The sequence below is a fragment of the Mytilus galloprovincialis genome, chromosome 4, assembly GCF_965363235.1.
Source record: "Mytilus galloprovincialis chromosome 4, xbMytGall1.hap1.1, whole genome shotgun sequence".
Taxonomy (NCBI): domain Eukaryota; kingdom Metazoa; phylum Mollusca; class Bivalvia; order Mytilida; family Mytilidae; genus Mytilus; species Mytilus galloprovincialis.
In genome coordinates, this window is record NC_134841.1 from 75128767 (window position 1) to 75155643 (window position 26877).

The 26877-nt window shown below is 34.0% G+C and overlaps 1 protein-coding gene across 5 annotated transcripts in view; it reads left to right on the forward strand.

The window, feature by feature from the left end:
• The window catches only part of LOC143072958 (fibronectin type III domain-containing protein 3B-like), a 52434-nt gene that overhangs the window by 8159 nt on the left and 17398 nt on the right, over positions 1-26877 (forward strand). The window contains exons 2-4 of one of the 5 annotated variants that reach the window (XR_012977358.1): positions 6555-6615; positions 8164-8309; positions 10628-12776. Coding sequence is in view for 2 of the 5 variants with exons in the window: in XM_076248139.1 (XP_076104254.1) it covers positions 23-4112; positions 19653-19685; positions 23297-23326 (4153 nt within the window). In the remaining 3 variants the exon portion in view is untranslated. Of the gene's footprint in view, positions 1-20; positions 4113-6078; positions 6616-8163; positions 8314-10627; positions 12835-19652; positions 19686-23296; positions 23327-26877 lie in introns of those variants that run through there. The other 4 variants (XM_076248140.1, XM_076248139.1, XR_012977359.1 and 1 more) reach the window with 4 other exon arrangements.

Sequence of the window (26877 nt, forward strand, 5' to 3'; positions counted from 1 at the left end):
TATCTTTTTTTGTTATGTAGATATGTACCATAAACATGACTCTGTTGAATTAAAAGAAAATGCGGACACAACGTCATATTCGCCCGGAAAACCGTCTCCTATAAATATTTCGTCCAACTCTATGATAATTTTATGGCAGCCCCCTATATCTAAGCCAAATGGTTTGCAAAGCTATGAAGTGAAGTATAAGAAAATTAAGGGAAAATGGGAGTCAGTGTTTTCTGATAAAACTAGTTGTCAAGTTACATTAAACAACTTACAATCCGACACGGTATATCAATGTAAAGTCCGTGCAGTATGTGACACTCAGGAAAGTCCGTTTGGAGATATGAGTGATCATATTTCCACACTTGGACTATCAAATAAAACAGTGATCATTTTTCAACCAGGGAAACCCTCAGAGCTAAGTGTAACCCAAAATTCAATCGAACTCAAATGGGAAATACCTTCAATGCTTGACATAGATGTTGACTATTACGAGATACAATATAAAGATGGCAATAATTCTTTTACAGCATGGAATGAAATAAATGTTTATCAAAGTGATACCATTTATACCATAGAAGAACTAGCACCAAATACAAGCTATGAGTTGAAAGTTCGGGCAATTGTAAACAGAGAATACGGCCCTTTTAGTGAAGTGAGTAAAATTTCCACAATGGAAATAGCTTTTGGGAAAACAGAAAGTGTACAACAAACGGAAAAAGACCCCGAATTACAAACTATTGGACTAAATATTCATGAAATTGCAGCAAACCATTCATCAGTTTATATACAATGGGAAAAGCAAATGCACGATATTGATGATCTCGTTAATTATGAGGTAAGATACAAAAAAAGTGATAAGGATAAAAAATGGGGTTCTGTGTCAACAGAAGGGACTGAGAACAATATCAAAATACTTGATCTCGAAGAAAATACTAAATATGATTTTAAAGTTCGAGCCATCTTTGAAAACGACGATGGACCCTTTAGTCATCCGCCAGTTACAATATTCACTCGGTCCAAACTAACCGAAAGTAAAGGTCAAGGCTTTTCTGTGTCGGACAAGGCAAGCGCACCTACGAAACTTATCAAACTTAAATCAACAGAAAACTCTATATGTGTTCAGTGGACATCTCCAGAACAAACTGCTGGTAGTGTAGACCGTTATGAACTAAGATATAAGGACAGTGATCCATCCATTAAGAGATGGAACTCAAAATGGACCGATAATGATGAAACTATACTAACAATCACTGAGTTAAAAGAAAATAAAAGCTATGATTGCAAGGTTCGAGCAATTTGTAACGATCAAGATGGTCCTTTTAGTGAAACTATTGAAGTACTTACAGACAAAGTTATCCTTGGCAAACCAAGTCAACCGGCGATAAAAGAATCAACTGATTGCATGATCATGCTACATTGGACTAAACCAAAGAGTAGTCGGCAAGATATAAGCCATTATGAGGTAAGGTATAGGGAAACTGGAACTACTCAACAATGGAAGTCTTCATTGACAGAAGGTCCAGAAAACAATATTGCAATTCACAATCTCCATCCAAATTCAGTTTTTGAATGCAAAGTACGTGCAGTATATGGCGATAACGACGGGCCTTTTAGTGATACGACAACAAATGTATCAACTAAACCGTGTCCCGACAAATCAGTTGACTGTTCAACCCCAATTCCTACATCAATAACCACTAACACCATTTCCTTAAGATGGGATCCATTTTGTGATTCAACTTTTCAGATAGATTGTTATGAAATACAGTACAAACAATTAGATCAAAACCAATATTTTTCCGTAAGAACTGTTGGCAAAGAAAACTACATAACAATTAAAAATCTCAATTGCAACACCAAATACGAGTTCAAAATTCGTACAATTATCAACAGCAAGCCATCTAGTTTTACCACACCAGTAATTTTTCAAACACTCGAAGAAGATCGCTCAGCAATGTGTCTTTCAAGTCCCCCGTATGAATGTGGAGCTACGGCAGAAAGTGTGTCTTTGAAATGGGAAGCACCAATCAAATCGAAAGATCTTATTAATTACTATGAAATTCTTTACCGAGAAAAAAGAGAGAATGCAGCTCGTGTGAAATGGGAAAGAATGCATACTAAGACAAATGAAACCATTATAACTATTTCTGAATTGAAACCATCCACAAATTACGAATTTAAAATACGACCGGTATTTGATGATACGGTTGGCAAATTCAGTGCAGAAGCAATAACTATTAGGACGCAACCTGTATCAAATGATCCAGGATTACCAAAATTAAAGGAATCTAGAAACAATCAGTTAACAGTGCAATGGAATCCACCCAAGGATACAACAGACTTAATTCATTATGATTTACGGTACCGTGAGCCTAATGCAAAGAAATGGTTATCTGTTCAGGTCAGTAATACAGAGAAAACTATTGAAGATCTAATCCCTGACAGATTGTACGAATTCAAAGTGAGAGCTGTATTTGACGAACATGAAGGTCAATTCAGCAAAACAGTAACATTTTCAACAACCAGACTTGACATCTGTAAAGAATCAGAATTAAAACCTGGAATGGCAGAATCAAAAAGTGTAACTGAGAACAGTTTGGTTATAACTTGGTCGCCACCAAAAAAAACGAAAGACTTAGATGAGTTTGAACTTAGATATAGAGAAAACCACACAAAGAAATGGAGTTTAGAAAATGCAGATCGTAATGAAATAACATTAACGAATTTGAAAGAATGTACAAAGTATGAGTTCAAAGTGAAAGCAGTATACAAAAATGAAGAGGGACCTTATAGTGATACTAGTATCCTGTCAACTTTACAGCGTCAACGAGGAAAGCGTGACAGGCCAAAATATCAAACAAGGAAGCCAGAGATCAAATTTGTTTCATTTGATTTCATAACAATCAAATGGCAACCACCATCGGACATTACTGACTTAAACTATTATGATGTTTGCCATAAAGAAGCTGCCGCAGAAAAATGGTTCATAAGTCCAGTTACCGACAAGACAGAAATTTCTTTTGTCAAACTCAGGTCGTCCGTAAAATATGAGTTTAAAGTTCGAGCGGTATTTGAGGACGGACAGGGGCCTTTCAGTGAAGTGATTGTTATCAAAACAAAAGACAAAGATCGATTTCGTCAAATGCAACCCGGTAAACCGAAAGCTGTACAGAAAACGTCATCCAATATATGTGTTGAGTGGATTGTGGAGAACATAGATACATCATTGGTGAACCATTATGAATTAAACTATCGAGAATGTAATGGTGACTCCCAAGAATGGAAAATTATGAAAAGTAACAGGACTAATGAAACAGTGTATAAGTTAAAGGCTTCAACGCTTTACGAATTCAAGGTCCGTGCGATATTCAATAGCTGCGAAAGTTCTTTTAGTGAAACCGAAAAAGTTAAAACTAAATCGTGTACTGCTGCCCAAGTCAGGCAAACAAGCGTTACTCATGATAGTATGGGTATAAGCTGGGAACTTCCAGAATGTGATAGCGAAATTCAGGGCTATAAAGTTGCGTACAAAGAACGTAATTCTGACTGGGAATATATAGAAACAACAGGAAAGGAGAATCGAGTTATGCTTTATGGATTGAAAGATTCTGGAGAATATGAGATACGAATTCAGAGTATTTTTTCGACTAATGATGGACCCTTTAGTGAAACATTTTCAGATTTTCGAACACAAAGACGGCCTCCAACTAGAATCCCCGGTCAACCGAAAATGATAGAATGCACTTCAAGAACCATTACACTTGACTGGAGTCCCTGTGAATTAGAAAATTTCGACTGTTACGAAATAAGGTATAGGGAGTGTGGTGTTTCAAAATCTACAAAATGGACTGCAGTTGTCACAGAAGTAAAGCGACACTCATTCAAAGTTCCAGATTTGAAAAGTGGAACTGATTACGAATTCAAAGTTGCTGCTGTTGTTGATGGAGAAGCTACACAATTTGGAGATATTTCTACTAAGTTAAATACAAAATTATCTTTGGCAACGTGCCTCCGACAAGATGTAGACACCTTGATATCAGACGGTCCACCTTCTCGATACAAGCTTCCTGTAAAATTTACAACAGAGGATGTTTCTTGGAGGACTAGAAAATGCCAATTGAAATGTAAGTAGAGCTGCTTTTTATAATATATATAATGCATGCATAGTGTAAAATAATAATATGATAAAGCATACCATATATAAACTATAATGTCGTACATGACTGTGCCTGATTGAGATAATCTTGAGGTTTAATTATTATAATGGGAAAGGCTTATTTCTTAGGAATGTCACTCGAAGGTGGCCTGACAATATTTGGATATTTTTTATAAACATTTAAAACCATCCGCTACATAATGTTAGCTACATTGTGTGCTAGTGACCTAATACGTTATATATAGGGTCAGTAAATTCCATATTGGGTGAGAGTGTAGCTCGAATCCACATATTGATTTTTCTGACGCCATAAATATATCGTATTAGGTCACTAGCACACTTTGTAAAGTATTTATCTTACCGACTATCTTAACATGTTGTCTTTAGACTAAGGGCCTATCAACATGATCAAGCCTTCAGTACCGTTAGTATTGTACCAAAAAGAATGCTAACAATAACCATTTGTCAGCTGTAAATGTGTTTAATGAATTTCTTTCAATCGTTAATCATCAATTTCTTGATGTGTTGTTTTTATGAAGGGACATAACACCACTATTAACCTTGCATTGAATAAGGCCCGCCTACTAACTTAATTGGAATTTACACGGTCATCACGCGGTTGCTTTTAACCATACATATTCCTAGAAATGTTTAGGAGGAAAGATAACGTAAAATGCTTAAGACACAAATGCTCTCTTAGTTGGTTGTATTCAAAATTCGTTTCAATGACCGTGCAATGTTTATAACTATGTCTTTGACTTTTCCGTGAAAAGACCTATTGTTTTTTTTCTGATTATTTTTGTCTTGTTTTTCCTACATATTGAAAAGATTGTTTGTCAATTAAGTCGTACAGTGATGGGGATTTTCCCATTTACCCTGTGTAACTGAACACTTATTCTTATAGTAGTTATCTATATTTATTTCTGTGAAATATTTAAAAATATCAGTACACGTTTTTTCTGCAAATTGTCTACTCTTTAGGACTTTTTAGTTCAGTTTAACCGAAGTTATTCAAGTACATCTTATCGGTGAAGTATCCCTTTGAAAATTAAACATAGGTGAAGTGTTGAAAAAATTCAAACACCATAAGTCAGAGAGGCCTAAAGTCTTTTTGATATGAAGTCCGTGGTCCATTTGGAGGAAATTGAGGTCATGTTTCAAATTTTTTAACTTTGCTTGTTATCTTTATTCCAAAGAAACCAAAACAATAAATCATACGATGCGTTTGCAAAATAATTGTTGACGGTAAAGCGCAACTCCAACGCATTTAGTCGAAATGTTACTTTTAATGAACCCTTTATAGGAGTTTCTCCCCTTATGTATTTGAAATAAGATGAACTCCTCATATAATTATACAAGTGCATGACCTGGGATCTTTCGATTTGAGATCATTTACCTATGACATTGAAATTTAGATCAAGGTCAAAGGTCATTTGAACCTAGAAATACTATTTTTTTAATCAGTTTGAAGTAACAAATTAAATGAAGTGACATCTTCTAACAAAGTTTTTAAAACTTCATTCTCAATTACCGCATACTGTAAACCAACTTATTTTCGCGTACACTTTCTTTCGCGTTTTTAGCTCACCTGGCCCAAAGGACCAAGTGAGCTTTTCACATCACTTGGCGTCCGGCGTCCGTCGTCTTCCGTCGTCCGTCGTCGTCGTCGTCGTCCGTCGTCGTTAACTTTTACAAAAATCTTCTCCTCTGAAACTACTAGGCCAAATTGAACCAAACTTGGCCACAATCATCATTGGGGTATCTAGTTTAATAAATGTGTGGCGTGATCCGGTCAACTAACCAAGATGGCCGCCACGGCTAAAAATAGAACATAGGGGTAAAATGCAGTTTTAACCTTATAACTCAAAAACCAAAGCATTTAGAGGAAATCTGACATGGGGGTAAAGATGTTTATCAGGTCAAGATCAATCTGGGACAAGACCCCTAAAGGACCTTGAGATGAGGAACACAGATTTTTGACTCTCATTAAAAAATTAGTCCGCCATGCATATGTGGGAGCTGTGATTTTAAAAATTGACATAAATGAACTAGGACTGGTGTTTTATAGAGCTGATGTGATGTGAAAAAAAGTATACAAAAATAAACCTGATCAAAAAATTACAAAGGACATATTTTTTAATGATTTTTATGGTCAGAATTTTGGGATTATTTCCTGTGGAGAGTGACATTTTTCACTATCTTTCGGGGTTGGGCACTTGACTGGAAAACGAAGCACACTTGCCACCCCGAAAATCGCACCACATGTGTCCAAGTGTCTCAGCTTCAAAACGAGCTATCATACATATCCAAGTTTACGATATGGCCTGAGCAACAGAAGAAACGTTAACATTATGGCCTATGGAGAATCTAATGCGCATATTGACCCATCTTGTGACCTTTAATTTCAAAGGTGATGGAGTGTTTCATGGCTCAGTGACTACAATATTAGGATGAAAGCTGCTGAAATCAAGGTCAGTTACACTCTTTTAGTGCTAATTAATCAAAACAATACAAAATGGCTTCTCAAACTTTTGATTTTTATCAAAAATATACCAATATTCTGTTGTTAAATTGCATTGATGCAGAAAATGGGTCGTGTAAAATCTGGACAGGGGCCATTCAGAGGAAAAGAAATTATATGTTAGGGATGCTAAATGTGGCTTATCCAAATGGAAAAAGGACAAAAATGAATGTTGCACGCTTGTCAAAAATGTTGCAGCTAAAAACAATTGATATTGATAGAAATTTAGATGCCTCCCATCTCTGTCATAATGCCTTGTGTGTTAATGCTGACCATATAATTTTTGAGCCCCATGATTTAAATAACCACCGTAAGGTCTGTGTAGCTTCACAAAAATGCACCACTCATGAACTGCATGGCACAACATATCCTAACTGCATGCTGCATCTTAAACTGTGGTTTGTTATATTTTTATTTCTAAAATTTAATTCTCCCCGAGGTGACAACTGCACATTTCATTATGCACGAATCATTTACTCAAATACAAGTTTCTTACACTGCTCAAAAAAATGAAAATGGGATAAAAGCCCTCCCTCTTACCCTCCAAGACACTGAAACAAACATGCATGTTTATTAACCTGAGGTAAAACATTTACGGCTGGTTTCACGAGTGTTTACATTTTACTTTACATAGAAGGGGGAGTAACTCTTGTTGTTTACAAATGTATTTTTACCTGTGTCAGGAAATTGGGACAATCAAACCACATGAACCAACTGAAGTAAGCACGAGTGAAAAGAAATCCTCAATATAAAAACCAAACAAATCAAACAAAAACTACAAAATTATAAAATTAGGATATCAAAAAGTAAAAGAAAAAGCCTACAGAACTAAAATAGTTGCAAAACAGAATGGAAGTAAATATGGACATGATTTTATTTTATTTTATTTTATTTTATTTCCTTGTATGTTCAGTTTCAACTAATGTGTGCAGTATAGGAAACACAAATTTTTATGCAATATATACATGTGTCTAAATTTGCATGTATGATGCTGTGTGTGGTATGTTTCAATGTCTTGGACCTTTATCCCATTTTCAAAACAGTTAAAATGAAACAAACTCTTTATTATAGAAATAGAAATAACTCAAAACAAAACAACATGCACATGCATATTACTGAAAAAGATTTTGATTTATCATCACAATAATTTATATAACATTTATTAGTCCCTGTAATCATAAAAAATAAATAAATAGCTAAATAAATTAATACATTTGTACATGTACTATTTCCTGAAATAGCTGAAAGAGAAATGGGAATTGTGACCTTGTTAATCTGGCCAAAAACTGCAACCAGGCTGCGGAACAAACTCATTGCAGTTAGTTAACTGACTAAGCTTTGGTTCCAACTGATGTTTTTTGTACCCGTCATTTCGGTAACTTTTGTGAAGCAGAAAATTAATCGCCTGCCTTTTACGAGCCTGTAACCTTCGATATTTTACTTTTGAACTTTTTTGATATGCACAATCATACATTTCAAGTTTACGTATTTTTTTCAGAGCTACTGCAGCACGAGACTTTTTACCCATTGTGCTGCAAACAGCTTTTAGAGTTTTAACCAAGGCAACATCTCTATTATTATTTACTTTCAAGACTGCTGCAGAAGCACGACCTTTGGCATTGCGGGAGAAATTCTTATTTTTTGGTAGGTATGTGGAAATAGTCCTATTTACAGACTCACACTTGTTAGTGTTACTGAAAAATTTCATTTGATCTAACGCACTCTGCGAGAGTTTCATCTCTAGCAATGATTCTATTAATAATTTGTCTCTGTCAGTTGGTATCAGAGACCCATTTTGTAAGCCATGGCTATTTAGGTTTATTGATTTATACCACCAGCTTGTTTTTTTACCACCATTACAAAGTGTTATGCTCCATCTACACGTATCACCGCAATTACCACTGTAGCAATTTACCACAGACCGAACAATACCAGGCAAGCATTTTGAAATTTGTTGTCGGTCACCATTGTACTTCATAAATAATGATTTCATTATACCATGCGACCTTAGTTTTATATCATTTGCAAAAGCTGTTTTTATATCATTTTTCTGAGCTTTTGTTACACCAGGGAACATACCAACACTAAAATTTGCTCGAATTCCTTCACGGAACTGACTTTGACCCCTATGAATTGTATCGGCAAGTCTGTTAACCGACCATAAGGAACCAAATACCTCTTGCATGGCCTCTTGTAAACCTTTTACACTTTTTGCATCACCATCAGTAGTGCAATAATCTACAAGTAACTCATTTGTGGCAATTTTTTTACCTATTTCATACCCTAGATCCTTTTCACTCAAAGGATCATACCTATTGGTATTTGCTGTACAATGCTCATGGTTAGGACATTCAACATCATAACCTTTACCCCGTAACCATGCACCGACCCAGCATAGTTTGTTTATTAAGTGAAGTCCTATAACATCATGACTGTCAGTTTCATTCTCACAGGCAATGCCAATTGCTTGTGAGGCATTTTGACCCATTTTATGTCTACTTTTAATATAAACACTCTGGTAAGTACCATCCATTTGTAATTTTATTGGACTATTTTTATTTAACCCTAAGGTTTCATTTCTCCTTTTAAAATTCTCAACCACCTTTTTAGTTTCCTCATTAGCAAGTTTAACAACCTTGTCACATACATTATTGGTTATTCTTTGCATTGTTGTTCTTGCCATAGGAGGAATACACGAACTGGTCAAAAGTACTCGCGCGCTATCATTACCTATGTTAGAGTTTATTACACCAGTTTGAAACCCATAGTTTATGCTGGCACTCTTGCGGCCAGGACGCCCAGTCTCAATTTCTCTAAACAGTTTATATTTTTCTGATATAAACTTACACTTTGTACATTTTAATTCCCAAATCCAACCGAGACCCCACTGAGTCTCTTGCACAAGTTCAAAATGTGGAACATTACAATGTGGACTTTCATTTATATGACAAATTATTAGATTATTCATCATTAAAATATTTAAATCTCTATCCACTGTTCTATTTTCTGTATTTGTATCCCCTAAATATTCATCCAAATAGTCATCAGACACTTTATGTGGACGAAGGAGTTTCACGGTAGTAGCACACTTTTCAGTCTGAGGTGCTACATATGACTTCTTATCATAACTTTCTTTAGAATACAATTTAAAATCCTTTTCAGTAAGGCGGGGTAACCAGAGGGATTCAGTGGGTTTTTTTGGCAATACATTTGTAGTTGAATTAGTAAATTCACTTTTAGATGATGCAGATGATACTTGCATAGATGAATTTTTTAAAACCTGTGTAGATGGAGCTGTAGATGGAGCAACACCATTGCAATCTTGATTTGTTGCTAGGGAATCATAACGTGATAAAAATGCTTGGTTACCAACCTTAAATTTGTTTCGTTTCTTTTTGCCTTTCATTTTTCAAAATTACTACACTCTGTAAGTTGTGTACAACTCTAAATTATGATGTCATAATGCAATGACGTCACAAAAACCATGACGTCACAATGTACTCTTCACCAAAAAAATAACCCATTTTTCCCACTTTCATGACACATACAAAGAAAACCTCTAAAATTCTTATTACTTGATGGATTTTAAAAACAAGACTAGTTTTGGAAAGGTCTATGACTAATCTTTACAGTAATGCAAATATATAAGAGCTTTTTATTCAATAAAAAAAAATATAATAGAAAACAAGACTCTCAGGGTGGAAAAATTTCTTAAATCTGATAGTTTTTAAGTGAAAAACACTATATTTTCATGATTTATCAACAAAAAAGATGATTTGTAGAAAGTCTGTAAGGTAAAAGAGGCTTATGAATTGCAGTTATACCAAAAAAAGTTAAAACAAATGTTTAAAATGAAAATTTATAGCATATGCTTATTGTGTTTTTTTCTTTCTTAAAAATCATATTAAACAGTTATAAACATTGCTACCTAAAAGTATTAAAATGACCTTATTTTATTTCAGATATGGCTAAAACTTCACAGAATTGTTCAGAAATGTGTACTGAAGGGATACAAACTGCAAAATAAGTGGAATCTGACATTAGCTGATCTAATATGGGACAAGACCCCTAAAGGACCTTGAGATGAGGAACACAGATTTTTGACTCTCATTAAAAAATTAGTCCGCCATGCATATGTGGGAGCTGTGATTTTAAAAATTGACATAAATGAACTAGGACTGGTGTTTTATAGAGCTGATGTGATGTGAAAAAAAGTATACAAAAATAAACCTGATCAAGAAATTACAAAGGACATATTTTTTAATGATTTTTATGGTCAGAATTTTGGGATTATTTCCTGTGGAGAGTGACATTTTTCACTATCTTTCGGGGTTGGGCACTTGACGGGAAAACGAATCACACTTGCCACCCCGAAAATCGCACCACATGTGTCCAAGTGTCTCAGCTTCAAAACGAGCTATCATACATATCCAAGTTTACGATATGGCCTGAGCAACAGAAGAAAACGTTAACATTATGGCCTATGGAGAATCTAATGCGCATATTGACCCATCTGCCCTGAAATTTTCAGATGAATCGGTCAACCCGTTGTTGGGTTGCTGCCCCTGAATTGGTAATTTTGAGGAAATTTTGCTGTTTTTGGTTATTATCTTGAATATTATTATAGATAGAGATAAACTGTAAACAGCAATAATGTTCGGCAAAGTTAGAATTACAAATAAGTCAACATGACCGAAATGGTCAGTTGACCCCTTTAGGAGTTATTGCCCTTCATAGTCAATTTTTAACCATTTCTCATAAATCTAAGTAATCTTTTACAAAAATCTTCTCCTCTGAAACTACTGGGCCAAATTAATCCAAACTTGGCCACAATCATCTTTGGGGTATCTAGTTTAATAAATGTGTGGCGTGACCCGGTCAACCAACCACGATGGCCGCCACGGCTAAAAATAGAACATAGGGGTAAAATGCAGTTTTTGGCTTATAACTCAAAAACCAAAGCATTTAGAGGAAATCTGACATGGGGGTAAAAATGTTTATCAGGTCAAGATCTATCTGCCCTGAAATTTTCAGATGAATCGGTCAACCCGTTGTTGGGTTGCTGCCCCTGAATTGGTAATTTTGAGGAAATTTTGCTGTTTTTGGTTATTATCTTGAATATTATTATAGATAGAGATAAACTGTAAACAGCAATAATGTTCATCAAAGTAAGATTTACAAATAAGTCAAAATGACCGAAATGGTCAGTTTATCCCTTTAGGAGTTATTGCCCTTTATAGTCAATTTTTAACCATTTTTCGTAAATCTTAGTTATCTTTTACAAAAATCTTCTCCTCTGAAACTACTGGGCCAAATTAATTCAAACTTTGCCACAATCATCTTTGAGGTACCTTGTTTGAAAAATGTGTCCGATGACCTGGCCATCCAACCAAGATGGCCACCACAGCTAAAAATAGAACAGGGGTAAAATGTAGTTTTTTGCGTATAACTCTGAAACCAAATCATTTAGAGGAAATCTGACAAAGGAGTTAAATTGTTAATCAAGTCAATATATATCTGCCCTGAAATGTTCGAATAAATTGGACAACCGGTTGTTGGGTTGCTGCCCTACAATTGGTAATTTTTAAAGAAATTTTGCTGTTTTTGGTTATTATCTTGAATACTATTATAGATAGCGATAAACTGTAAACAGCGATAATGTTCATCAAAGTAAGATCTACAAATAAGTCAACATGACCTAAATGGTCAATTGACCCGTTAAGGAGTTATTGCCCTTTATAGTCAATTTTTAACAATTTTCATTAATTTGGTAAATTTATGTAAATTTTTAACAAATATTTTTCTCTGTTACTAATGGGCAAAGTTCATTATAGATATAATTGTAAGAAGCAAGAACGTTCAGTAAAGTAAGAACTTCAAACACATCACCATCACCAAAATACAATTTTGTCATGAATCCATTTGTGTCCTTTGTTTAATATGCACATAGACCAAGGTGAGCGACACAGGCTATTAACCATTTTTCGGCGATTCCAAAGAAACGGTAAAGCGCAACTCCAACGCATTTAGTCGAAATGTTACTTTATATGAAGTTCTAGATTTTGACCTTCGATCTTAACCGGGAGTGACTTTATTTCAACTAGGAGTTTTCCGAGACCACAATTGTCCCTAGTGTTGACAGTGGGTTACTTGCAATTAATATTTATACCCCTTCCAAATTTATTTCTCCATGTTTAATAACTCAAATTGCAAGTAGGGGGGGGGGGGGGGGGGCGGCTGGTCGAAATTACACTGTAGAAAAATTTGGGTTCAGAATTTTAAAGGAAAGTAGTGATTTGGTCCAGCTGAAAAAGGTTAACAATTAGCACTTCGGAAGCTGTCAAAAGATTTCAAGACGCCCTAAACAAACATAAAATTGTCCATATTTTGAGTTAGAGCCGATGAAGTTTTCTATAATTTTTATATATTTTGTCCCAAAAGTAGTACAACACACTGTAAAAATTTCATTGAGAAAGCGCCGGTGGTTTTTTTTTTTTTAATTTTCATTTATGTTCTAAAAGAAATGCACTACGAAATAATTGTGGTCTCGGACCAGGAGTACATTCTAATTTAAAAAAAAAACATACCTAGAAATACTAATTTTTTGTTTAATCAGTTTGGAGTAACAAATTAAATTAAGTGATCTTCTAACAAAGTTTTTAAAACTTCATTCTCAATTACCGTATACTGTAAACTAACTAATTTTCGCGTATACTTTATTTCGCGTTTGTCCCTTTCTAAACTACTTTTTGGCGATTTCATTTCGCGATTTTCAAATTGACTTGATGTATTTTAATCAAGAAAGATCCAAGTTTTGTATATTCGCGACGATTTATATTCGCGTTATTTCTCTACTCGCGAAAGTCGCGAAAATAAGTAAGTTAACAGTATAGTAATTGAGATTGAAAGACATTTAATTGTTCTCTGCACAATTGATTTTTAATTAGCAGACATACCTATTGTATATGTTCTGATTATTATAAGGTTTTTCCACTTTTTTGTGGAGAGACCTATTGCATTTGTTCTGATAGTTATTAGGTCTTTCCACTTTTCTGTGGAAAGACCTATTGCATTTGTTCTGATAATAAGGTCTTTCCACTTTTTTCGTGGAAAGACCTATTGGTTTTGTTTTGATTTTTTTTACTCTGTATTAATGTTTCAAATGATGTCGCTTAGATTTTTGATATTTTTTATACAGTCTATGTGCTTTTGAAACTGACCCTGTTTAACCGTATACTTTTCTTTGTAAAAGTTATCTTCGGAAACTGTTTTTCTGGTTATTTCTAATACTCCGCAATCGTTTAAAAACCGACAAATTCATTTTTCCAAATTGCATAACACCCTCGGGGTGTTTTGAATAAATTTGACCGAAGAGGTACAGAGATTCTATATGAGAGTTATTTTCCATTATGCTTTTGATATAAGTGATATTGATTTGTAACTAATAAACCATAAGTGATAGAGACCTAATGTCTGTTGATTTGAGGTCATTAGTCTAAACAAAAATAAGTCAAGGTCAAAGGTAAAGGTCATACTCAAAATTTCGATTTTGGCTTATTTTTATCTTTCAAAAACCGTAACATTTTCACAAGTTATGTAAATAAAAAAGGATTTCCCTCCATTTCTATTTTTATTCTGGGAACAACCCCTTTTATACGAAACTGTTTATAGCACCTATACGCAAAACCTTGTATGCAATATGTAAATGATTCTCAGCTTTTCTGAATCTGAAGAATAAACCGAATAGAATGATGTATCACGTTAAGGATTTGGACCATAAATAGTGAAACTACAGCTTTCCGTATATGTCCCATAGTATTGTCATATTGGCCAGTGGCAAATAGTTAAACTATCATATTATTAACATTTCCTTTATCACATTTTCATCAACTTTTCTAAGAAAAAAAATCATAAAATTGTTTTTTTTATAATGAATAAAAAAAAAACTTTGAAATAGGCACACATGAAGTTACTTTAAAAATATTTTGTCCCTAGTATTATATGAACTAAATTGTTACTGAGTTGCGAAAAATATTGAAATAATGTATTTCTTAGGATTGCACGTGTAGCTTTTTGACTATAAAAATTATCAATATATAAATTAATAAATACAACTGTATGTTACACTGATCAGTAGGCCAAAGTAGAAAAAAGCTACATTTCTTATGTGCAACATTTGGTTCTAAATAGATGAGAGAATTAATAGAATCATCATGACGTCGCTCAAAGATGAAAATACTTCTAAATTTGGATAAAACTGGTCTTCTTATATCTGGTTTCTTTCTACAAATTTGTAATATTTGCACTTAGTATAACAAACTGATGCTATGAAATAAACGTATACATGCAATACAATTTTTTGTTTAATAGTTTTACTCAATACACTAATAAATTGTATGAAAGAACCGTACTATCTCATATTGTCGCTTTAGTGTGCAATCAGCATTTATTTTTTCTATGACATTATATTTTTAGGGACCATGCATAAGTGACCCGTATTTGTGGTATCTTTCATAAAGATATTGTATAAAACTAAATATCACTGGAATCAGAATTTTATCTAGTGTATAATGAAATTAAAATAGGTGTAGTTTTAACATAATAAAATAATTTTATCCAGAGAAAATGAAAAAAATGAAAGCCCAATCTCAACATGAAAAACCTGAAATAAGGTCATGTGTATTCCCATGAAGACATGATACAGGCACATTTGTTGTACTTATTTAAGGATAATTGTAATTCAATTCTTTTTAATAATTGTATTACTTACAGTTTAAAAAGCCATATTTGAAAATCCTGTAAAGTCCTTGTAACTTTATCATAAGAAAAAATGTTGCCGATTTATGAAAAGTCTATAGACATATATTTCCCGCCAAATGTCAAATGGCTTGTATCTAAAAAAAAGTACTTTGACCCTTCCTTTTTTTTGCTTGTTTAGTTCTTTTATTTATATACTAGCAATTTATTAGTTTTCTAAAAGCTTGTAATTTTGAAACAGAGTAACGAACATCCCTTACTATATGTTTTGGAAATCAGTGTCAAGTAAACCATCAAATAATATCGAAAGTGACATTTTTCAAACCGGAAGGAACAAATTATCTCCCTTATTTTACACAAAAGTGTATAGAAATCATTTTTTAATCAGCATACAATAAGCTATTATTAAGCACTGAAAATGATAATTCAAATCGAATTTTAATACTTTTCATATCAAAATATATTGTTTTGATTTGAGGTCCTTTGTCCATAAAAAGATAATAAGGCCAATATCAACGGACAAAGCCATGTTAAAAATAAACAAAAAATGGCTTATTATCACTTTTTTTTCAGAAATTATTCAAGATATTGACAAAATATTTTTATAGAATTGTTAACTGAGACATATCGTTACACATAGATTTTCGTTGAAAGGTTATATAGACATTACATTTCCTATATTTCAAAATAGCCATATGGTGGTCTAACTTATTAACCATGCATAGTGCAGACCTAGGGTCTTTTGATTTAGGTCCTTGTTTAATGACCTTGAAATGTGGATCAAGGTCGAAATATAATTTGACGTTATAGATTTTGAACTTTTCTCTTACTTCATATTAGTTCAAGAAAAAGTCACAGGCAATTTTAAATTTGGTTACTGAATTATAACCTTAACGAATGTTAACCGGAAGTGACCTTTTGTCGACCGGATGTAGCAATTGTTAAATTATTTTTATGTGAAATTTACTAGAACTGTTTTGGAATCATTGTGAAGTAAGTTTAAAATGTAACCAGATGTAGCTTTTTGTTAACTAGAAGTACCTTCTTATCTTCCTTTTTTACAAGAGTAGATAAAGAATCAGCATAGATTAAGATATTTTATTTACACCAAAATTGTAGCTTTTGTATTTGACATCAGTCATATAGAAATGTAACCAAGATATCCTAAGGTATTTTGATTTGAGAAAATTGTGTCAAGGTAAAAGGTCAAGGTCATTTTCTTAATACTGCCCTTTGCTTTTGTGTGCATCTCATTTAATACTATAAAAAATACATATAGAATTAAAATGTCAATTGTTCTTGAACAATTGAGAGGTCTTTCCTTTTCGAAATGTAAAGTACATGTTCCAATAGGCGTAGAATGCATTGAAAAGCTCTCAAACACACACAAAACCGTTAAAAAATGACAAAAACAACAAATTCGCTAATTTGCACATGACCTTGACTTTTGACCTTGTAACCTTTGTGAAGGTCATTGGTCCACAATGTCATTGTAAAAGACCCCATGGGTCTAGGACTTTTCGTTCAAGGGTTAAAGCTAATTTTACCTTTTCAGAAACCGTTAACGGGGGTTATGCCCCTTAAGAATATGTCAAATCCTTTTGGTCAAAATGTAAAAAAGTTGTGCCTCAGTCACCTAAACATTTTTCACTGTTTACTATTTCTGTAAGATTAACCGTTTTTGAGATATCGACTAACAAGTTGAAAGGTCAAAGGTCAAGGTCAACCTTAAAAACATTTAAAACACACTAAAAATCATCAAAATAAGGCCAAAAACACATAATTCGCTATCTGGGACATGACCTTGACCTTTGACCTTGTGACCTTTGTCAAGGTCATTAGTCCCCAATGTCATTGCTGAAGACCCCATGGGTCTAGGACCTTTGGTTATGTAGTAAAAGCTGATTTTGTCTTTTCAGAAACCTAAATCAGGGGTTATGCCCCTTACAGAAAGGTCAAATCTCTTTGGTCAAAATGTAACAAAGTTGCGCATTAATGACCCAAACATTTTCCACTATTCAAAACTTCTGTAAGTATAATGGTTTCTGAGATTATCCCATAACAAGGTGTTAGTTCAAAGGTCAAGGTCAACATACAAATTTGACCTTGAGGTATTTTTCAAAGATACATGAATTGATGATGATTGGTGAAGATCCTAGGTGTCTACGACTTACGGTTTCTGAGTTTTGGTGGCCAACCGACACCGGTTAATTTTCATAGGGGCATAACCCTACCAATGAGTCGTTGAATCTTTTCGATTCAAATGTAACAAAGAACCGGGGTCTGGTCCTGAACAAATTTCACCCTTCGGTTTTTTTCTACCTATTACGGTTACGGTGTTGGAACGATAACAAGGTTTTTGGGTTTCGGAGGGATTACTCCGAACCGACAAAATATTTCGACTCACAGGGTGAGTTCCGGATAGATATTCAGGACACTGATACAAAGTGTGAACATGAAAGCTACATGGTTTACGGTTACGGAGGTTTATTTTGTCAAAGTTTGGCGGAACAAGAAGAATAATAATCAGAAGAAATACAGTAAGGTCTTTCCTTATAGAAAAAGGAAAGACCTTAATAATTGATGTTAAAATTGGTAGAGACGAACAAATGGTGCATTTAGTCCGAAGCGATTTGATAAACTTAAGAGGGCTCGAGGGTATGAATCCATTTTATTTTGAATATAGGATTTCGCTATTTTTTTCTATAACTGAACTAAATCATATACTTAATAGAAAAAAAAAATAAAAAATGCGGTCACCGTTCGTTTAAGCTCACAATCTGTCTTCGAAAGAAGCATGTATTGTTGTTATTAAAGGAACTTTTTTTCTGTTGAACTAATTGGAGAAATAGCGGTAATATCGAAATAAAAAAGAACTAAATTACAGAAATCGCTTAAATTTTACAATTGTTTAGCTTAAGTACACCTTATTTGAAAAAAATATAAAAAAATATAGGTCAACAATGAGCTAAAAAAGGTATTTCAATGTTAATGCCAAAAACAAAAGACATTTTTGCATCGCAAGAAGATAATTTTGAGCTTTTTCAATCATACAAACATTTAAAAAGTCATCTGAGGCCAAAACGAATCGATTTGTCTGGTTGATTTTTGTAATAAATAAATTTGTAATGAAACAAAAAAATGTTTAAATTTTTGCTGAAATTTTTGAACCATCGAGCCTCCTTTAGGTGTGATACTACCAAATCATGGTTCGTCACATCCGGTTGCATACGAAAATAGGTCACAAATTTACCTTGGAATTCAATACCTTGGTCATATTTTATACAATTTGAAAAACGTTTTACTTAAATGTTGAACTGAAATTGACTTAATAATGTACACAGTTTGTTTGTGCTATTAGTGCAAAATACACTCAAACTGTACCGTCTCCAAAATTTTAAAGCTTCGATTTGTACTGTACTATCATAGAGTTTTTATGACTTACTGTTTGTTATCTCGGATAACCCCAAGACCTGATGACTGCTAAATAAATCATGCAGATGTGTTTATCTACCTGTTCAAATATGTCAGCCACATTCACGATGATAACATATTCAACATTTAATCATTTGGCTCGGGTCAGAGGAACAACTGAAAAAAAAGAAATGGGATTTGCGACCTCAAAGGAAATATTTATGCAGCAAAATTTCTTAAGAAAATTCTTTTTCATTCCCTAAGGGAAATCTTTTTCCCTTTGGGAAGAAACAATTTCCCTTGAGGAAAACTTTTTTTCCTCTGAGGAAATTGTTGAAAAAAGGGGCATAACTTTTTTCAACCGTGGTGCTAGAGCCAAAAATTTTAAGGACAAATATCAAGGAACCAATACCAACCAAGATATCAACTTCATTTTGATTTAACTCCAAAAACGAAGGTGTCGACTTTTGCACTCAGCAAACTTGTCCCAGATACTGTTGTAATAGTTAATGGTATAGTAATCAGGTATGTAAATCTGACCGATCGATGATGTGACAAACTAGTAACTAGCGATGCTTCTCAATCCTCAAGTTAACATTTCACTGGATTATTTATTATTTTAGCATCATTGCGAGAAACTGCAGACATTTGTATATTTAATGAAAACAATTTTCCTAAATTCAGACAGGAAATATTTTCAGTAAAATTCTTGCCAAACCAAGTGTTTTTGCATAAAATAAGGGCAACGTTGTCGAAGAGATAAACATCTCTGACCACTGTTATGATGAAACTGTGATATACAATTTGATATTTTAGATGAAGATATTTTCAAAACACAAGCACGTCAAAGTAAGTATTGTTATTATTTATATGGGAGTTTATTAATATATGTTTATTGATAAATTTTTATGGGTTATATAACTTTTAACTTGAAAACCTCCTTGTAAATGATTTAGTAAATTTCAATACCTTTGGTTAGTTAACTCTCAACAAGGAATGAACTGTCAAATTGTCAGCAAACCCGGTTTTGTATTTTGAAAGGCAATTTTAGATTTTTTATCCCGCCACATTATTTGCCTATTTTCACTTTCATCGAGAACTTTAACTCATGAATGGTAAAAGTGAAAAGCATCAATTTGAAGTTAACCTCCATTTTGTCCAATTTTAAAATAAGGTAAATTACTCCTTTGGAAAACCCGGTTAAAATATTATTAAGTCATAAGCTATTCCGGTTAGTCGTAACATTTCTTTACGGATTATGTTTGTGCCCAAAAACCTGTATAATCTCTGGTACTGTTATACGTCAGCGAGGAGTTAGTTTAACAAAGGACCCTATGGGAAAAGCGTTTTCTTCTAGAGAACCATTGAATGAAATGAAACGTGGCATGAATGTTTAAAATGAGGTGAAGGCCAATTAGTGTTGTTACTATGAAGCCAATCAATTTTTCAAGATGGTTGCCAGCGTGGATCTTATTTTAACAAAGGATCCTATGTGAAATACATACAAAAGTCTTATTTTGAAGAACCACTGAATGAAATGTAACCAAACATGGCATGAATATTCCTTATGAGGTGCTGACGATGTGTTGTTACTTTGTTTCAAATCCATCAACCAAGATGGCTGCCAATGGGAGTCTAATGGGAAATATAAAAAAAAAATGCCTTCTTTTAAAACACCGCTTAATGGATTGAAATTAAACATGGTATGAATGTTTCTTTTGAGGTGCTGACGAATTGTTGTTACTTTGTAGCTGATTTGTCTTTCAAGATTGATGCCTTCAGGGCGAGTAAATTTAACCTTATGTTAAATACATACAAATGTTTTCATCTAGAGAACCACTGAATGGAGTGAATCCAAACATGTCATAAATGTTCCTAATGAGATGCTGACCAAGTCTTGTTACTTTGTAGCCGAACCATCATTCAAGATGGCCGCCAGCAGGGGACTTAGTTTAAGATAAGACCCTTAGGAAAATACATTTATATGCTTCTGTAAGAGGAGGACTGAATGGAATGAAACCAAACATGGCATACATTTTCCTTATGATGTGCTGATTAAGACCTTAATACATGTATACATATTTATTGATTGAGATGTACTATAAACTGCAAAATAAGAAATTAGAAAATAAGTCAACATGAGCGAAATTGTCAATTGAGATTTTGTTAGAGTTATTGTCCTTCTTATGTAATTTTCGACATTTTCAGTGAATTTATTGCTAATTTCTGAAAACTTTACAATAATCTTCTGTGTTTGATTAAATAACGGGGCCAATATTTAACCAAATTAGCCTCAATCATCACTAGGGTATATGTTATGATCTCATATATTTTGACATGATTTCCAACACAAGTAGAATCAGGTGAACGGCACAGATTATTGAGAGCCTCTAGTTTTTTCTCTCGCACATTTTGTTTATTGAAATGTGGCTTTTTACGCCACATTTCGATATGATATTGTAACGTGTTCGCAAACCGGTGAGCACCTTTCTAGCCAAATAAACCAACCATTAGACCAGACAGACACCAACAACGAACCAAAAGAATTTACGGGAAATATGAAGGCTCAGAATACATGAAATAATTACTAATATTGCTACTGCATACTGCATATCACACAAATATAGTTTCTAGGTCAGCTCAGTCTCTTTTTTATGTGTGTGTGTGTGAGACGGGTTGTATTTTATATGTAATGTAATAATGTATCAGATCCGCCTTTACGTTGATGATCTGAATGCAAACACAAAATCTTTTCAAGTGTATAATAACTTTTATTCACCAGACATAATATTAAAAACAACTTGAACACGGATTAACAGAAATAAATCTCTTAAAACAACAATCAACAAATAACAATATTCCGTATAGATTAGACGAACAGATAATAATACTCTAAAACAGCTACACCAAAAATCAACATTCAAGAAACACAGATTCTATCAGCAACTCTCCATATAAATACATTAAAAATACTACACAAATAAATAAGTCACAATTTTCGTAACGTCGGTGCTTAAATAGTTCATAAGAAGCTATTACTACAATCTTAATTAAACTTCCTTCGACCTAAACTTTACATAAAAACTCTAACCTTTATCCCTATTTTGAAAAACATACAAAAATATAACTACAACATGTTCAGGACAGTCTACAAATTATACGATTTCTAGGGTCACTATATTTATAATAATACTCGTTACTTCCGGTAAAAGCGAAAGTGAAAGTAACGTACAATTAATCAAAAGCTGCCGGTAAGAAAACACACGTTTTCTATCATTCTGGAACATACAATTTTAAAACGATTAAACTATATATAGGTAATAATGAAATAAAATACACACATTTACTGCTTTAATAAAATAATACAAAGTAGGGTTGGAAGAACTATAGCCAAAACTATGTAGACAATATCAATAAAAATTTAGGCACTGTTATCTGTCAAAAACGTCACATTATCAAACAGTTTTTTCGTTTTCTTGAATTATCTCTTTTTAACACTTGATATGTAATATCTCCAACCAACTGAATAATAGGGAGTTGACAATATAAATTACGTCTATGTTTTTTTATCTATCAATAGTGGGGAGTCTGCGGACAGCAGGGTCTAAATTGTTCCAGCATTCAATTTAATAGGAGAAAATTAGTTTAAGTACATGTGTAATCTAGCAACATGTTGTCGATTCTTACTATGAGTTGACCTTTGTGGAAATGTGATAAACAATCAAATAAATAATCTGGACAATTTTGGTTATAAATATTGTAAAAGAGATGTTGTCTCTCCTTTGGCTCTGTAATTACAAAGGCTCACATCCCGTCTTAAAGTATAGGGACTTAAAGCTTGCAAATTTTTAACAGTTTACTATGAGTATCCGTATACTGGAACATCCTATGATTTCCGTGGAAAGACCTTTTCGTTTTGTTCTGATTATTTTTAAATCCTTAGGGGTTCTTTTACTTTAAGAATATGAATAGAAAACTTTAGCAGGCCTTTGTAACTTTTTTGGATTCGAGCTTCACTGCTGAATCTTTTGTAGACGAAACGCGCGTTTGGCGTAAATACAAAATTAAAACAAAAAATATCAATGCTCTTTGACTTCTGTTATTTAGCACGTAGTTTTCAATCCACTATAACAGATTACTGAAAATTTCATAGTCTTTCATTTTTTGGACAAATCACTTATACCAAAACAGGATAAAACAAATTAACAGAGATACAAAAGATACTAATGGGATATTCAAACTTATAAGTCGATAACCAACTGAAAAAGCCACGGCCAAAAACGACAAACAACAGTCTACAAATTTAAACATATTATAATAAAGAAAAAAATCATCTACTGAAAATATAAGGTTTTATGTAGTTCCCATGTCAGTTATAATGAATATATTTAATCTTCTTTATTTATATGTATGAAATGTAATTATTAAATGATATGGGTACTTTATTGGATATTTTTCAGAGACTGGATTATGGAACTGGGTTAAAAACAGTAAGTATGATTAATTACTATAGCAGCCCCTCATAGCAATATGTACATTTTGTATTGTATTTAAGTGTTTGACTTAGATATACATTTGTCTTAACAAGTCACATGAAACTTCGAAGTGTTATGTATATTTATCATATGTTTAGTAGTAAATACAGTAGTTTTGCATATTTGATAAATAGCCTGCTGTTTCATTCATATCGCGCAACTTTGATGCGCACCCTTTATCACACCCTTACCCTTTATCGCATACCCTTATCACACCCCTACCCTTTATCACAGTTAGTTTTTTTGTTTTTTTTTGCTTTAGAAACATGAAATTTTTTCCTTAAAATAGGTCAATTTTGGAATGACGTCATTGTTTGGTATGTGACGTCACGAACGTCAAGTTTTCATATTTTTTTGCACAATTAATGCAACTACAAAAAATACAAAACACACAAAAAAATACAATAACAAACAAAATATTTTTAAAACAACAGCACGCAGGTAAGGTAAGGTAACCCAGGTGCTTCGGATAAGTAATTGAGCAGTTCTTTGAAACAAGAAAAAAGTAGAACTGAAGGTAACCCAGTGCTATGGATCAGAAAACAGTTCATATAATATAATACTCTTCTGTTGAAATATATGATAAAGCGTATAAAACATGGCAAAATCCGTATCACATGCCGTATCACCCTCGACCAATATCATCCCTCGGGCTGATGGATGATACAACATATGATACGGATTTTGCCATGTATTATTCTCTATATATATAAATATAGATTATATAGATATTGGAAGATGGGGTATGAGTGCCAATGAGACAAGTGTTCATCCAAGTCACAATTTGTAAAAACGTTTATGAACCATATCAACAAACGACAACAACAGTTAGAAACGCAACTTGAAAATACCGATGGATTGAGTCCGACAATATGCTAACTGCAAAAAAGAACACGTAGATACTCTTTTCGAATGAATCTTTGATTTACATCCCAGCTCCTTTGTTCTTCCAGGGGTGATCTGAGCCGAATCATCCCTACCAGATCACCCCAGCTAGAGTTTCTTTGTTTTCATGCTTTCCTTTGTTTAGAAACATTTTGGTGGGAATGCCTAATCCACAATAAAACTTAGAAATATTTATTGAGTAAAGACACACTTTCAAAATTCATGTAGAAAAAATCAATTGTCTATGCTGAGATTCGAACTCAAGACCTTTAGCATATCAACCCACGACACATACCCCTACACCAGGACGACTGGATACTAACTCTCAGAAATTTAACATATTTAAAGGAAGCAAGATATTTACATAAGAGGGGCGAGTTGGTATACCTTTATTCAGTGGGATTTTAACCCTTTTCATAATTAAGGCAAGTTGTCAGATTGATTGTTCAATGGGATTTATTGCGGGGTTCACACATTGTCGATTATTGCTCCCGTTTGATATCCGACAGCGAAACGACACGAAAAGTGAAAAAAAGTCGGATTACTGTCCTCAATTATCTGGAATGTCCTATCATTGTCTGAACGCAGTCGTTTAAGTTCGTAACAGATTCCTACGGGTCGGGAAGGGTCCGAATAGTTCGGCGAAGCACCCCGACAGTTATGTGCGTCCCGCAACATTTAGGGAAACTCAGCCGATTTTGTCTAGTCGGATTACAATCGTTCCGATGTCGTGACAGATTCTGCTGTATCGGATCAAAAATCATAGCAATGTTCTGTGTATTCTGGACGGTGTCCTGTGAAACGGGAATGATCTGGAGAAATTTTTCATAGCTTTTTTTCTGCCGATTGAGTCCAGATTGCATCCAGATCTTGTCGATTGCGAAACGTTTTTGCCGAAACCGTTCCGGAACAGTCCCGTTATTAATACGAAATTCGTCAATGATACCCACGTCAGAGTCCCGACAATTACAGAATACAATACGACTAAGACCAGACAAAGCCGTTTGCAATGCGATAGAGCGGACCGTGGTAGGATTACGTTCCGACAGTGCCTGATCATCCCGAGTATGCCGACAGTTTTCGAACGGATAACTTCCGTCAGCGTCGGATCACTGTCTGGTCACTGTCTGATTTCTGACGGATTACATTCGGTAGCATCGGGACGCAGTCGTGACAGGCTCGATCGAATTTTACCAGGCGAAAGATACAAATTGGATCAGAAGCGGATTGAGAACGGGATTATCGGGATAAATTCGCTTGGAAACGGTTGAATATCGACGCTTCCTGAACAATATCTGATTGTTGTCGTGATTCAATTATTTGTTTTACAAATTTTAATTAAAGTTTGAATTTTCATCCACGATTCACAGGATCTTGATCAGACTTTTGACAAATCTTAATCGGGAATTTTTCTGTCAAGGACGGCAGTTAAAATCGTAAATGTGTGACCCCAGGTTTACCCTTTTTCATAAATGGGGCAAGTTGGTAAACAAGAGTGGGCGATTTTTTAGAAAGTGGCGATTTAGTGTGGGCCGATTGGCCAGTGGGGCGAGTTGACATGGTTTCATATTTATACATCGTGTTCGGGGGTCATAAAGAGTATATTCTATATAGTAATATATAACGTATATTGTAATGGTTGTGTGGCGTTCTAAACTAGATTTTATGAATTGTAAATGGGTTTTCGTCTAATCTAAACAGCTGGGATGTAAAATAGTTATCCCATTCGGACTTGGTGTGTCAGTGTTAGATCACCCTCTGGCCTCCGGCCATCGGGATGATCTTACATTGACACACCGCGTCCTCGTGGGATAACTATTACAGAACATATGAAAACAAAAACATCGCCTTGTTTTGATTGTATATTATAAAGGTCATATCGTTCGGTAAACTTCGACAATAAAGTGTTGGCCAAGATTACACTGTATGACATATTTTTTGTCGATTGTGTGATATGGATTCGTAATAATTGTTATAAAAATCGCGCATCAAAATTTCAGGAAACCTCTTTCATATGACTTCAAAATTTTTATTAACACCCACAGAATTGTAAAACATTTTACCGTCATATATGCAATAAAATAGTTATGTAAGAACATATTGCTAAAAGTAAACCAATTAATGAGCGCTGAACATGCTTTATTATGTGCCTAAAAGTGGCTATAGCCATTTTTAGCTCACCTATTCCAAAGGGCCAAGTGAGCTTTTCTCATCACTTGGCGTTCGTCGTCCGTCGTCGTCCGTCGTCGTTAACTTTTACAAAAATATTCTCCTCTGAAACTACTGGACCAAATTTAACCAAACAGGGCCACAATCATCATTGGGTTAGCTTGTTAAAAAAATGTGTCCAATGACTGGGCCAACCAACCAAGATGGCCGCCATGGCTAAAAATTGAACAAAGGGGTAAAATGCTGATTTTGGCTTATATCTCTGAAACCAAAGCATTTAGAACAAATCTGACATCGGGTAAAATTGTTTATCAGGTCAAGATCTATCTGCTATGAAATTTTCAGACAAATTGGACAACCGGGTGGGGTTGCTGTCCGTGATTTTGGTAATTTAAGGAATTTTGACGTTTTGTGTTATCATCTTAAATATTATTATAGATAGAGGTAAACTA